At 35.2% G+C, this 15,491-nt stretch overlaps 1 protein-coding gene and 1 pseudogene across 2 annotated transcripts in view; both read left to right on the top strand.

Annotated features, from left to right (window-relative positions):
• The window catches only part of CKAP5 (cytoskeleton associated protein 5), an 87,554-nt gene that overhangs the window by 33,638 nt on the left and 38,425 nt on the right, over positions 1 to 15,491 (top strand). For both annotated transcript variants that reach the window (XM_006908096.3, XM_025044071.1), the window contains exons 8-16: positions 1,757 to 1,870; positions 6,780 to 6,884; positions 9,340 to 9,429; positions 9,543 to 9,707; positions 10,252 to 10,380; positions 10,950 to 11,132; positions 13,892 to 14,005; positions 14,292 to 14,402; positions 15,358 to 15,450. In XM_006908096.3, the coding sequence (XP_006908158.1) occupies positions 1,757 to 1,870; positions 6,780 to 6,884; positions 9,340 to 9,429; positions 9,543 to 9,707; positions 10,252 to 10,380; positions 10,950 to 11,132; positions 13,892 to 14,005; positions 14,292 to 14,402; positions 15,358 to 15,450 (1,104 nt within the window). The remainder of the gene's footprint in view (positions 1 to 1,756; positions 1,871 to 6,779; positions 6,885 to 9,339; positions 9,430 to 9,542; positions 9,708 to 10,251; positions 10,381 to 10,949; positions 11,133 to 13,891; positions 14,006 to 14,291; positions 14,403 to 15,357; positions 15,451 to 15,491) is intronic.
• LOC112476655 lies at positions 3,633 to 3,754 on the top strand (annotated as a pseudogene).

The raw sequence follows: 15,491 nt of genomic DNA, 5'->3' as shown, positions 1-15,491 counted from the left end.
GAATGTTAGCTGAGCTCTTTCCTGGTGTACACCTTCCATTTCGTATCTTCCCTCATAGAGTCAATTAGTTGCTGCTGCTTCTTTGTTCTCATACTACTTTGTATACATACCTAATTTTGCACTTCTTTTTACACTCCTTACCAAAAACTTGAACATTATTCTTGACTTCTCCTTTTTCCTCATTGTCTTTCTGGTTTTACCTTTAAATATGTCTCAGATTCTTTCCTTTTCTCCATCTCGCTGCTACTGCTTTACCCCATGGTTTCTTGACCTTGGCACTGTTGACATTTTTTCCCAGAAAGTTCTTTGTTTTGGGGGGCTGTGTCCTGTGCATTGTAGGATGTTTAGCAGCATCTCTGGCCTTTACCCACCAGATATCAGTAATACCATTCCCCTAAGTCATGATAATCAAAAATGTCTCTAGACATTGCTAAATGTACCCCCAGAGACAAAATTATCCCCAGTTGAGAAACAGTGTCGTCTCACTCACTGTTATCGCTTGCCTTACGTGCTACAGTAGTCTTTTTACAAAAAGACTGTCTGTGCTCTTGCCTCCTTCTCCTTCCTGTCATATTTTAATGTAATTAGAGATGCCATTTTCAAAAATACAAATCTTCTCATTACATTGCCTTACGAAAACCCTTCAATGGCTTCCATGGCTTCCGTAAGTTTTAAGATGATGTCTGAAATCTGTGGCCCTTGAGGCCATCTATGGCACCTTTGAAGCTATGCTTACCTTGCAGCCACATCTCTACTTGCTTTCACTCTCCACACTCCAGTCATACCAAATTTCTCTCAGTATCAGATGTGCCACACTTTTTTTCCCTTAAACTCTGGGGCTTAACGTTACTGTTCTTTCTGCCTATAACATTCTTCCCCTCGCCCCCCTCATTCACCAAGTAATACTTTTTTATCTTCCACATCTCACTTTAAGTATCACTTTTTAGGGGAGATCCTACCTGTCAGCCTTAACTAGGTTAAATCCTCTTGCTGTATTACCAAAGCAGCTTGTACTTCTTCTTTCCTAGTGGTCATGACCTGGTAGCTGTTTATTGAAAATCTTCCTAGTTCTCTTATCAGCTTTCGAATATCCTATAAACTTCTTATTAACAAATAAATATTTGATAAATGGAATTGAACTGTAACTAGTTGGTCATCTTCTTTGTATCCCCAGTTCTTTCAAATAGTACATATTCAAATTATTGAATGATTGCTTGATCTCTAGTAGAGCGTATTCTACTTTATGGCCGTAAACAAAATGATTAGCATTTTACCCCCTATATGGAAAACTAATCTTCAAAATTAGAACAGTTTTGATTGTTGGTTATGTGATTGTTCTTTTCTGATCTTTTCAGTATGGTCAATATGGAAATTGTTTTCTTCTGTAGTTGTGCCACTCTCAGATATGCTGGAAATGCTTTTTGTCAATGTTTTCTGTTTAATATCTGCTTACTAATATTTGCCAAGAAAATGAGAAGGAAAAAATTTCTGGCATCTCATTGTTTACTTATTATAGAACTTTAGAGTTATGAAATGTCATGAAAATACTTTTTACATACGAATAAAATTTTATATACATGAGCAAAACATTCTGATTGGCTGCACAGTTTTGCAATTTTGTTTTTTAACCAGCTTTAGGAAAAGCTTCCAAAAACAAAAATTATTTATCTTTTAATTGGTAGCATGCAAGAAATAAACTTATTTTACTCACTTATTTTCTGTTCTTGTTACAAGTGACTCAAATTGTGTTTTGCAGGAGGCAAAAAAATGGCAAGAGAGAAAAGAAGCCCTGGAGGCTGTGGAAGTACTAGTGAAAAACCCCAAATTAGAAGCAGGCGATTATGCGGATTTAGTAAAAGCATTAAAGAAGGTAAATATGAGGAGTTTCAACGTTGGTATCCCAGCAACAGTCCAGGCCATTCAATTTCTCTTTATTGGTCATCCTTTTTTTATCACAATTACATTGCCATTTAAGGAACACTATTGATGATTTTTAAATTATAGGCATTCATCTTTAAAGGATTGTTTAAGATGATTGTCCTAGGTTAGTTTGGAGGGCTTCATTTAATGGGACAGATATTAAATGTGAAGAATTTTTTTGTTAGATAGCAAATGATGCCACACTATATTGTATCAGCATGTAAAGCAAAGGATGTGGGACGCGCTCAGTTGTAAAGCAGGCACATAGTAAATGAAAAAGAAATATTTTTAGAAAATATTCCTTTGGTGTTGCTTAAGTCTAACCAAGTCGGATGCTGCTGGTGGATATTCTTGTATATAGTGGCTTTTCATAAAATCTGAAAGTATAGATCATACATTACGGATATAGTTACAGAGCTTAAGAACAAACTGAAGATATCGTTTTGAATATAACAGGTTGAAAATTTTGTTTGCTCCCTCATCCTGAAATTACAGAGGATTACATAGTGGGAGGAAGAGGTTAATCTTTAATTATATACACTTGTAAGCACAGTAATTCTCATTATTCCTGGTAGTTATGTTTTGTGGTAGTCACCACAAATGCTGAATTAGAAAATACTGAACCATTGTTTCTAGGGGAAGTACAGGTTTAGGGTTGTGCAACCCTTTGGACATAAATAAGACAATATATAACCTTGTTCTGTTTGAAGACATCTTATTTGATATGTATTTTTGATTCATTAACATCGAACTCACAGCCAACAGCACTATAACTCGTGCTGAACAAAACTTATCTAACACATAATTTCTGTGTAAGGTACTTCACAGCGTTTTTGCGTTTAAGAACACTGGATAGAACTTCAGCACTGCACTTAGGGGTCATTTTAAACAGTGAAGACACCAACAAAAATTACCAAAATGCAAAAAACAAAACCAAACATGGCACTAAATAGACCATGAAAAAGGTACTTGTTTAGTGTATAAGAACTGAAATAAGAAGGCAGAGTGCTGCTTTGTTCAGTCTCAGCTGGGAATGTGCACAGCAGGCAATCAGATTTTTTGTAGCTCTGCGCTTGTTTGTGAATGACCAGGAAAGTGCTGCAAGTATTGATTTGGGGGCAATAAATAAATTTTAACAAGTAGGTGAATTCACAGATATGAACTCCATGAATAATGAAGATGGTCCATATTTCCTCAGTCAGCCTTCCTATGCTTTCTTCTCAGTGGGATTTAGAGGCAGGGACATGATTTATCAATATCTGTTTAGTCATCAGTCTTCCATCTTTGAAGAGCCATAGACCCAGGCAAGATTAATTAAAAGGGAGTTGCCCTGAGGGGAAAGATTTCACCATTCTGGAGCCTGGGAGGAAAGAGGAAGGACAGAAGGCACTAAGAGAGGGAAGTGGGATTCTAGTGGCCTTGAAGAGATTTTCAGATTCTCTAAATTCTATCATATAATTTTTATGAGGAATCTTATTGCTCCATCACTGAATTCTCAGTCCCTCAAATAAAAGCTTTTATTTTTTTCTTACCTAACAATAAAGAATATTAATTGATGTTCCCTACATGCATTTTCTTAGGATATTAGTTTTCAAATAAAGACTGGTCTGTGATTTCCTTTGGCATTGTGAACATAAACAATCTCTCGCTGTATTCTTTACAGAGAGGATTATGGACTTTATATTTGAGTAGACATAGATAATAGATTTCTGGTCTACGGCCATGCCACCCTGAACAAGCCTGATCCTGTCTGATCTCGGAATCTAATAAGCAGGGTTGGGCTTGGTTAGTACTTGGATGGGAGACCACCTAGGAGGAGCAGGTACTGTAGGCGTAAAAAATTAAAAATAAGGAATTGTAAGCTGACAAGATCTTTGCAATCTGTGAGGTCAGCCAAGGGTTGCCTTGCCTTAAAATAAAAAAATATAAAAAAAATAAAAAAATAGATTTCTGTGAGATCTAGGGTAGCAGGAGAAATTTCTTTCCCTCGTCACATGATGGAATGGGGAGGCAGTCAATCAAAGGCTACACAAACAAGTAAGAAGACACTTAATTTTATGGCTAAAATATTTAAAACAATGAAAAGTTAACCTCAGTTGTATAAAGTAACCTGAACGTGACATTTAAAAAATTATTTTATATGTGATTTTACTTAGGCATAAACACAAATAAACTTCATATACATATTATGTTGACTTAGCAGACACATATTAAAAATGGGGAAATAGAAGAGATTGAGATTGAAGGGATAAGATCTAGACCCACCCATCTTCCCTCCTTTCTGGTGTCTATATCAAGTAATCCCACTCATTTCTCATTTTCCTTTAATGCAAGTAGTAAAGAACTGTTTGACATCATTTATTAAACTATCTTCTTTCAAGTTGCCACCTGGCTTAGCCTATTATGTGGGCTTTCCTGTTCTCACAAGTTATAGTTCTGTCATTTATAAGATGCCTTCTCACTTCCTCCACCCTTCTACCCCCCAAGTAGTTTCTTTGACTTTGCTAATTACCTATAGATGTTGATTAATTTATACATATTTTTAATCTTTAGAGTAAGGTGGGTTTCCAGGATGTTTTGTTATATAATCTCCAGACTTACATGTGTTATTAACCTTTTTTACCTTAGTCTTTCTACATTTCCTCCCTTAATTATTGCTTATATTCATTATAGTTTTCTAAACACAGTAATGACGGGTTTCATTGATTTCTCCCTCTGTCAGAGGATTGTTTTGATTACTATTAACTAGTGGCTTATATCACTAAGTAAAGATAAATACTAATTGATAATTACTTTAAATCACATTGTAGGCCTAGATTTATGGGAGAAGTGACAGCACCTTTAATTATAGACTATTTCCCATTATTTAGATTAAATTAACATTGTGAGCTAGCTTCCCTACCCCAGTCTAGAACAGTCACAGAGTTTTTCAACTCTAGAGTGGAATTCCCCCATATATACTAGTTTTCTTAAAAATAAACATTTTACCACCTTCTTCACTCCCATTTCTCAGTTGAAAATGACTTTTTTAGTTAAACGAGGAAGTGTGACAGTGCTGATAGACAGATATTGTACTAGGTGCCTAGTATATCACTCACCTATAAGTTCATAAAATCCTTTACTATCTTGAACTATAATAGGTTCACAGGATCCTTTTCATAACTTTATATTAGGATCATCGTATCTAGGGTTCAGCTCCCACTGGTTACCGCTCTAATAGTGGGCAAGGCGCGGTGTTCTTCTAAGAATGGGATTGAATGATGACCTTTACCTGGGGTAAAGTAACATAACCACCTTTGAGCTATATTAAAATACTGATGTCCAGATCCCACCCCAGGTTCATTGAACTAGGATTTCTTGGATTGGGGTCGGTTATATTTTTGTTGACCATACCTAAAATGTACATTTAGATGGCAAATATAAAGTTTAACATCTAAATAATACCTGAGGGGTGTAAGGAAAACTAATCCAAACATTTACAAATGCCAATAGTGATTTCAGTACAGAAGGAAATGTAATTTTTTCTCCATAGATTTATAGTAATTAATTAGAATGTTAACAGAATGTTTATTAGGACCCTGATCTCATCTTCTCATAAGGAAAATGAATTTGCCATAACAGCAGTTTAGAGGGAGAATATGCTTTAGTAAAGAGAGCAAAAGCTTTGGTGTTAAAACAGTCTTAATTTGAACCACAACACTACTATTTGCTAGCTCTGTGACCTTGAGCAAGTTAATCGCTTTAATTTTTGGAATCTGCAAAATTGAGATGATAATAGTACCTACTTTTTAGGATTTGGGTGACTATTAAATGAAATAAGGATTATAAAGCACCTATAAAATTATGTCATCTAACCTGTTTTTAATAAGTGTTAATCCTTACTCTTCAGCCCTTAGGGGAGTACCCATAGGTGTCAGCTAGAACTTCTTCGCATGCTGTGCATTAGGAGTTGTTTAATTCAAGAAATCTAGAATGAAACATTCTGCTTGGAGATTACCAGATTTTAGGAATCATAAGATCTTAGGGACCAGTTAAACACCAAAGTAAAATGGAAGCATTACTTCTTCGAGGAAAAGAGTGAAAAACAAAGGTTTGGAGCACTTAAAAATAAAGCTTTTTAACACCAGCTGACTTGGGGCAGTATACCGCAGTAATATCTTAACAGGAAGGAACCCAGGCATAGTTACTGTCTTGCTAAATTGATACAGATACAGCTATTACCTGTGAGGTTTGATAAATACTAGGTTCTGCGGGATGTGATGTAGGAAGGTGGTAGTATAAACAGTGCTGAAGGACACTCTGCCAAGAGACTCTAAATGCAGACTTGATTATTAGGTAACGAAAATGGCAGCTGCAGGGCTCCCTCAGAGGAGTGATTGCAGTAGCATTTACAATTTAGAGTCCCCAAGAACTTCTTGAAGGTACCTACAGCAGTTTCTACTGGTGCTCTTTGGGCATAAATATTAGAGCTGCTGCCCTGTGGTTTCCAGAAACACAGTCTCTCGTGGCTTTCCCTGCCCCAAAGTCAGCAGGCCTCCAGCTTCTCTGCCATTATCAGAGTCACCTCCTCCACTGTTGCGCAACACTGACAGCCCAGACTACCACTAATGGAGAGCTAGTGATTTGAAGTTGTGGTTTTATGTATATTTTATTGGTAGAACTTTAAGATAGGAGACAAAACATACTGAAGGGAATCTCCCAGATTTGATATTGTTAAGTAAGAATCTTTCCTTTTTTGTGAGAAATATAATTGGTTGTCCATTAGCATAATAGCTTTCAGAGTTCTTTTAAGATTATGTTTTCAGTGCTTTTCTACAGGGCTGTGACTATTTTGCATTCCTCGTTTTCCTTTTTTGTAGGTAGTTGGAAAAGACACCAATGTCATGTTGGTGGCTTTGGCAGCAAAATGTCTTACTGGCCTGGCTGTTGGGCTAAGGAAGAAATTTGGACAATATGCAGGACACGTAAGTAACACTCCTTTTTAAGTACAAATCAACAGTGTCATCAGAAATGTCAGGCCAATTGCTGTATGCTTTAAAACAGCTCTTTGGCATAGGTCTTTAATATTGGAAAAGTAAATTTCTCACTAAATTTTATTAATATTGAGCATAACTCCTCACAACATTTTAATAGATGTCGGTTATAACTAAATTCATTAGCTTTATATAGAAAATCAGGTACTTGGCCTAAAATGCTTGAGTTGATTTGCTTATTACTTATTAATATCTTGCTTTGTTCTTACAACATTATATACAGTATAGCAGAATGAAATAAAACTTATGATAAACAGGATAGAGTAAAAATGAGAATAGGAAAGGCAGTGTAAAACCAGAAGTGAAACTAACATAGAAAATGTATTTTATAGTGTTTTCTTATTTAAAAAAATAATTTACTCATATACTTGAGACATTTTATATAAGTTACACTGTTGGTGATATATCAGTTTAATTGATTCTAAGAAAATCTGGAGACATTCATTGAGTATACTATTTTCTTTGCATAAATTTGGAAGCAACCAAGTTTGATAACAGTTTTAATAAATTGAGATGTTTAACTGTGGCATCTGTCAGTTGGCCTCTAAATCTGGTCTGAATTACTTAGAATGGTTCAGCATCCTGAAAATTGACTGTGCTGAACTTTAGGGTTTAACTTGCTAGCCACTTGATCATTTGATTCCCTAGATTGACTTGAGAGTCTCCTAATAGCCCACAGTCATGTGTCAGTTTTATATTGTGAAGCTAATACCTAACCTCACTTAGTTATGGCATTTGGAGCTTGCTTACTCATAGTATTAAAAATAATTTCAGAAAACTTAACTGAAAAAAAGACAGTACCAAATAAAAATAAGTCATGACTAGCTTGTTAACTAGGGAGATAAAGATAAGAGTCTATAAAAGCCTTAGATGTATAAATCATAAATTGGAGTAAAAGTATAATTAATATTTTTATAGCAATCAATATATTTCATAATATGTGTATGCAATTGGTGTATTAATTAGCTTTTGGTCAATTTTCTGTTACATAATAGAATATTTTATACTTTTGTGTTAGGAAGAACTATTCAAGCTAGAAAACAATTTTTAAAATACATTTTAATTTACTAAATTATAGCTGGATGATTGCCTGGTCCTCCAGTTTGAGTTCTGACTCTGGCTTTGTGACATTTTGTTGTGCAGCTTAAAGAATGTCTCCAGTGCTTTATAGTTCAGGGATTCCTGCCCACACGCCTTAAAACTGATAACAAGTGTGTTAGTGGTTTAGCTTCATTTTCTTTAGCTATTTATAAACTACCTTTTTGGTAATACATATAAAAGTGAACTTTAGCTTTATAGTCATTAAAATATCTTGATTTTTAAGTTCATAACTAACTCTTAGTATTAAAAAGTCTTTTATATTTCTTCATGGAAACCATACTCATTCCAATCTGTATCATTTCTGTGAAATCTTGAAAAAAAAAATTGGGAGAGATGCCACTGAGCTTTGCCTATATCTTTTGGATCTTAAAAAACAACTTTGATTTCTCTACTGGCACAGTGCCTGGCACTCAATAGATGTATTAGGCATTCAATAAATATTTAATGAATTAGTGATAGTTTACAAGGCAAAATAAAAATTATAAAAATTCCAGTTTTACTGCTCTAAACTGAATATTTGAATAAGAAGATATAAAATTGCTGTAATTTATGGTACTGTTTCTTTTTACTTTAGTGAAGGGACAAGAGACATCCTAGTCCAGTGTGTTATATTAGAATCTTGGGCGGGGAGGAAGAATTACATACTATACCTGTAAATCCACCTAGTTGAGAATCATTTTGTCTGATAAGAGAAGGTTACTGAAGAAATGGGTTTATGGTTGCATATGAGATGTTGATGCAGAAAAAAGGTTGAGAATCACTGCCATGGTGGTGTAGAATGGAAACCCTTCATTGTTCTATCATAAGATTCTTGTGCCTTTCAAAAAATAAATGACTTTTTATCCAACTTAGGTGTTCAGTTTTTTTGTTTGTTTGGTAGAGCCAAACATTGTTTTAATAATTGCTTTATTGAAATATAACTTATATACTATAAAATTTACTCTCTTAAAGTAAGTGTATAATTCAGTGATTTTAGTATAGTCACAAGGTTGTGTAACCATTGCCACTGTCTAATTCCTAAACATTTCATCACCCCAAAAAGAAACCCTATACCGATTAGCAGTCACTCCCCATTCTCCTCTCCCTCAGACCCTGCAACCACTAATCTGCCTTCTCTCTCTATGGAATTGACATTTTGTTCAAATAGAATCATACACATGTGGTCTTTTGTGACTGACTTCTTACACTTAGCATCATGTTTTCAAGGTTCATCCATGTTGTAGCATGTATCAGTATTTCATTCTTTTTTGTTGACAGATAATATTCTAGCTGTTTATTTTCATAGGTTGTGCCAACCATTTTGGAGAAATTCAAAGAGAAGAAGCCTCAAGTAGTACAAGCCCTGCAGGAGGCGATTGATGCAATCTTCCTTACTGTAAGTTGACAGCATGAGTTTGTGCTTTTGTCTAAAGTGTATTTTGTCAATATAATATGTTGATTGTTCTTTACAGTTGAGAAAAGCTCATTGACCACATTTTCTTTTTAAAGACCACACTACAGAACATCAGTGAGGATGTTTTAGCAGTAATGGATAACAAAAATCCAACCATCAAGCAACAGACATCTCTTTTTATTGCAAGAAGCTTCCGCCACTGCACTGCCTCTACCCTGCCAAAGAGCTTGCTAAAGCCCTTTTGTGCTGCTCTACTTAAGGTATAGACTCCCTTTGAAATTGGGGGACTATTTTATATCTAGGAAAGATTTTTTTCCTCTACTAATTATGTACAGTGACTACTCAACTATTGAACTATAGATGATGGTCTTTTGAGGAGCAGACCCTCTGTAGCTTTGGAAACTGAATCCAAATTTTTGTACCGTTGTATTCCTAGTTTTGAAGCACAGATTAGTCTTATGATTCCACTAATCTTATTTGACCCATTTACTGGTATTCAACTGGATCTGGCCAAGCTCAGGCATACAGTTTAGAGTATATGAAGATCATTTGATTGTGAGGTGTTTTTGGTAGAGGGTAGGAGGAAAAGGAAGCACTTACATGTTGAATGGATTATCAGAAGTTTCCTTAACCCAAAAAGAATTTGTGAAAGAGTAACTGTTAATTGGCAAAAGGAAAACTATGCTTAGTTTCAGTGAATTGTAAAAGGCAAATTCTTTATCCAGTAATCATCAGTCTGAATTAAAATCAGTAATAACTAAAATACCTGGTTTTAAGATCATTCTGTTTACTTTTGGACTATAGCACATCAATGATTCTGCTCCTGAAGTCAGAGATGCTGCATTTGAAGCATTGGGTACTGCTTTGAAGGTGGTTGGTGAGAAAGCAGTAAACCCATTCTTAGTTGATGTAGACAAACTCAAACTTGATAAGGTAGGTTAGTCATGGATTATAATGAAATTGGATAACAGTTCTGTCTCTGAATTACAATTTTGTTTCAATTTCATCTGTTCTATTTCATTAAGACAAAAATACTGATGATACCAACTCGTGAAATTTATTTCATCACCACTAGTGGTTCAAACCTAGAGTTTGACAACATAGATTTTGAAGATTTAAATTTCATCCCAAACTGCAATGATCATACTAGTAGAAATACCTTTCAGATTTTAACACACACAAAAAATGAAGCTGAGTCACTGCAATCTGTAGAGGAGGTGAAAACAATGTGTTAAGATTAAAGTTATTTCTGTTATCTAGAAAATTACCTCTCTAAATATGAATATCTTTTATCAAAAATGTGGTTATTATAAGTTCATTGTAATTCCAATTTGTGTAGAAATAAAATGTAAGAAAGTCTAGATAATTTATCTTCATTGAAAAGGGAACTTTTCTCTCTGAATTTTCATGTAGTTGTGGTTTAGATGACTTATTAAGTAATAATGTAGTGATTATGTTTCTAAGTTGGGCTTAATGATGTTCATCTCGATCTCATTCTCCAGATCAAAGAATGTTCAGAAAAAGTAGAGCTGGTAAATGGTAAGAAAGTTGGACTGGCAGCCGAAAAGAAGGAATTCAAGCCTGTTCCTGGAAGGACTGCTGTTTCAGGGGCTGCAGGAGATAAGGACACAAAGGATATTTCAGCACCCAAACCAGGGCCCTTAAAAAAGGCACCTGCTTCTAAGGTTAATAGATGACTTGGAAGATATGATTTAAAAATTAGAATTTATAAGGTAGGGTCTCAGGTTCAGGGTTGTCCTTCCAATATGACTTCATTTGAGAAAGGAACTCATTACCATATTCAAAATACAGCAGAACAATCTATTCATGAAGACAGAGGATTTCAACAATACATTTGGTTATTTGAAACTTTAGTAGAGATAAAGATGGTAATGAAAGTACAGCAGTGCATTTTAAGGTGTCAGAAAAGATCACGAAATTAAATAAAATGTGGCAAGGCACTTAACATGAATAATATCACCTTTGTCATTTTGCTAATAATACTGCCGAATTGCATTACTGAGTCTTCAGGTCTCATTTGAACAGTGTAGAAGAGAGTTAAATGCCCAAGGGCAAACAGGGCATTCCTTTAGTGAACACTTGTCCTGTGGACTCTCTTAAGCATGAAGTTATCTACTGCAGATCCAAAAAGTTTGATTCTTTTTCCCCACCCTGAACCCCAGCATGGAGTTAGGGGAAGAGAACTGATAATTTAGTGCATGAGCATCACTTTATGAAGCATTTTACATACATAATCTCATTTGATCATCATAACAACCCTTGAGATAAGTGTTTTATGATCCCTGTTTTTCCAGAAAAGGAAACTAAGACTCAGCAAGGTTAAGTGTCGGGCACAGGCTCTGATAATTCACTCTTGTATTTTTATTGTTCATTTGTTTGTTTGTTTGTTTGTTCACTCTCTCCCCACACTATATTGTAAACTTTAAAGGATAGAGATCTTATCACCACTTGATCTCTTGTGCATAGAGAGGCTCTGGGATACAGCAGGAACTCAGCATTTATCTGTTGAATGACTAGAGTTGCACGACTGGAACTTGAACCCAGGTGTCTCTAGCTAAAGAGTCTGTGTACTTTCATATTATGCTATCTCTTCAGCATCTAGTGCAAGGTGTTGGCCACTATTTTCTCCTTTGTCACCAGCTCCTGCCTCTGGACAATGACCTGGGCACAATATCTTGAGAATTCTTTTTTCAAAAAATAGATGCGGGGGGGTGGGTGGGGCACGGGGAGGAATGGCAACCTGCTTTGATTCTTCTTTTGAAAAGATCAGTAGGACAGTATTAGCCAGGAAACCTACTAAGCCAATAAACATATGTATGCTAAAGAAGAAAAAAAGTAGGTTGATTGAGGTACCTCTCTATACAGAGAGTGCTGTTACAGGAAAGGATCCAGAAGAGGTGTTCTAGTTAATCAGAGAGTATAGAATCTCCATTTTTAGAATTAGAAAACAGTTAAATCTCTCATTATGGAGTTATTATTGTGAAACAACGAGATCATACTACTGATGTAGACAAGCAAGTATTAGAGGTTTCCATTAAATAAAAGCTAGCATCTTAGTTTTTGCTAACTGCTCCTTAAGAGCTTAGAATATGTTCAGGATAACACTGGTTTCAGAACAGGTATGGATGTTGAAAATTAATTTGGTCCTCTGTCATTTTATCTTTTCTTTTTAGGTTTAAGGCATTGCTTAACAGATATTCAGTCTAGGTAGAAGGAATAATAAAAAATAGCGATGTGTATTGTCATATCACTTTTACTGCTATTGGCTGTGTACCTTGTGATAAACTGCCATTTTCTTGTGTGACCTTTCAAAACTGGGTGAAATAAGTTTAAATCAAGATGTTTAAATAGAATATTCATATATAGAATCCAGTGGGTACAGTAAAAATATGACCAACTGAAGTTTATTCCAGGATTGCAAGGATGCTTCAATATTAATATTAGAAAATTTACTAAATTTATAGATGACAAGAAATCTAATTTCAGACACTGAGAAGTATAGTAAAATTTAACATCTCTTCTTGATAAAAATTCTTAACCACATAGAAATGGATGAACACTTTGACATAATTAAGTCTAGAGAGACAGAGATCTACAGATAGCAGTAAACATAGCAAACCAAAAGTCAACACCATACTTAATGATGAAATACTAGAAGTATTCCTATTCACGTGAGAAGTAGAACAATGTCTGCCGGTACCATTATCGCTTACTAATGCTCTGTAATTAAAAGAATAAAGTAAGAGGTGTATGAGGAAGGAAAAAGCAAAATTATTGCTTTTGTAGATTATATGATTATGTACTTGGTAAACCCAAGCAAGTTAACTGAAAAATTACTACAACAATAAAAAGATTCCGTGAGATGGCCATCTTCAGCATAACTGGAACACTTACTCTTCTGTAACTGGAGTACCTTGTGATTAAGTAGTGAGTAAATGCTATAACTTAGAAATTGTCCTTTACTCTTATAAGAAAGCTTTAGAGGCATCAAATATTAATTCTTAATCTGTAAGTGTAATATATAATTCCAGTCCATCATTTTTCTTTCATTTACCTCAGTAGCTTGTTCTGAGTTTAGAGGTTCTTAAAATGGGATCTTCAGGTCTGTCTGCCTTTGAAACTGCTAAATTCTGTGGGCACCAAAAATATGTTGTTGTGGGTTTTTTGTTGGTTGAATGATCCCTTATTTAAATTTTTTTTTACTGAGATATAATTGGCATGCAACATTATATTAGTTTCATGTGTGCAACATAATGATTTGATATTTGTATATATTTTGAAATAGTCACCACAGAAGTCTAGTTAACATCTGTCACTGTGCGTAGTTACAGTGATCCCTCATTTTAATCAAGAGGGGCCCCAGAAATTTAAGAACCACTGTTCTAAATCCTGAAGTGATATAATTCTTTTTAATTGCTTTTAGGCTGGCGGGCCACCTAAGAAGGGGAAACCAACTGCACCAGGAGGCACAGGGAGTGCCGGAACCAAGAACAAGAAAGGATTGGAGACCAAAGAAATAGTGGAGCCTGAGCTCTCGGTCAGTATTATACAGTATGCCTCAGACCCGCAAAACCATGGAAAGGCAATACCTATGAGAAGATTTGAGTTTGTTCTTTGCTGAGTTCTACAGCACATAGTTAATTGATACTTCTTAGCTCTTTGAAACTGCCTTAGACTTCCCCTTCATTGTAGTAAAATAGAAGCCTCAGATACTATAGCATACCTATAGGAGTGTTCTTTTAGTTTTCTCTGAGGTATTTTTACATTCTTAGCATCTGTTTCCCTAAGCAATTTTTTAATTTTAATATTTTTGTATCTTACAGATAGAAGTATGTGAAGAAAAAGCTTCAGCTGTCCTGCCTGCTACCTGTATACAGCTTCTAGACAGCAGTAACTGGAAGGAAAGGCTGGCCTGTATGGAAGAGTTCCAAAAGGTAGATACATAAGGATGAGTCGAGTGGGAAAGAAAACTACATTATATAGAAGTGGTGAAATTGACAAATGAAGGCCTTGTCCTGATTGCTGTGTTTTATAACCAGTGAACATATTAACACCTAAGGATTAGGTGGGGTTTTTTGTTTGTTTTTTTAGCTTCATAGGTTTATCTTTCAACACCTGCTTCCTGTGGTTTCTATAAGCTCATAATTTAGTACTTAAGAAAATTAGATTTATTCTGAATTACAAGGTTTGGATCAATTTTAACATTATGGTATTTGTTCATTAATATTATTAGGCAAACAGATCTTACTACCTGAACCACCCCTCATCCAGTTCTGTTTCCCTCTTTGGCGTCATGATTCTTGGAAGAGCAGACATTATCACTTAGTATGAGAAGCTCTTCTCAAAAGTCTTTGTTGCAGAAAAGGTGCCTGGCAGTTCATTTTAGTTTATACTCTGTGATCCTAATGAGGAGAGGTGCAGAGAAACCAGAAGAGCACTGGGACTTGAGGCAGGAGGCCTGGCTGCAAGTCCTGCAACTGCCACATGTCAAGTTTAAACCTGAGTTTGTGCATCTTTGAAATTTAATACTTAACCATTTCTAACCTATGATACTTTGCTGTGATTTTAAGAAAGTCAAATTAGGTAGTTTCTGCCACACTCCTAGGCAAATGAAAACTGTGTTACTATTACTTTTCTTTGAGCTGGTGAACTGTGAATTCCTAAAATGTGAAAAAAAAAAGTTTCAATGGTATTAATATAATAATTATACACCAAACATCTAACTTAAGAAACAAAACTTTGTAACAGAAATTCTATAAGCTCCCTCTATAACCCTATTCATTCCATTTCTCTCCTTCTTCAGAGGTAACCACTACTTGATTTTGGTCAATATTGTTCCTTTGGAACTAATCATTACCCTTAACTCTTATTCTCTGGTTTTACTTCAAGGCTGTTGAACTAATGGACCGAACTGAAATGCCATGCCAGGCATTAGTGAGAATGCTGGCCAAGAAACCTGGATGGAAGGAAACTAATTTTCAGGTATTTTTAAATTGAAGATGTAATGTCTTTTATTGAAATAA

Source organism: Pteropus alecto, unplaced genomic scaffold (assembly GCF_000325575.1).
Source record: "Pteropus alecto unplaced genomic scaffold, ASM32557v1 scaffold71, whole genome shotgun sequence".
NCBI lineage: Eukaryota > Metazoa > Chordata > Mammalia > Chiroptera > Pteropodidae > Pteropus > Pteropus alecto.
The sequence above is the reverse complement of the archived record's forward strand: the minus strand, read 5'-3'. Positions and strand labels throughout refer to the sequence as shown.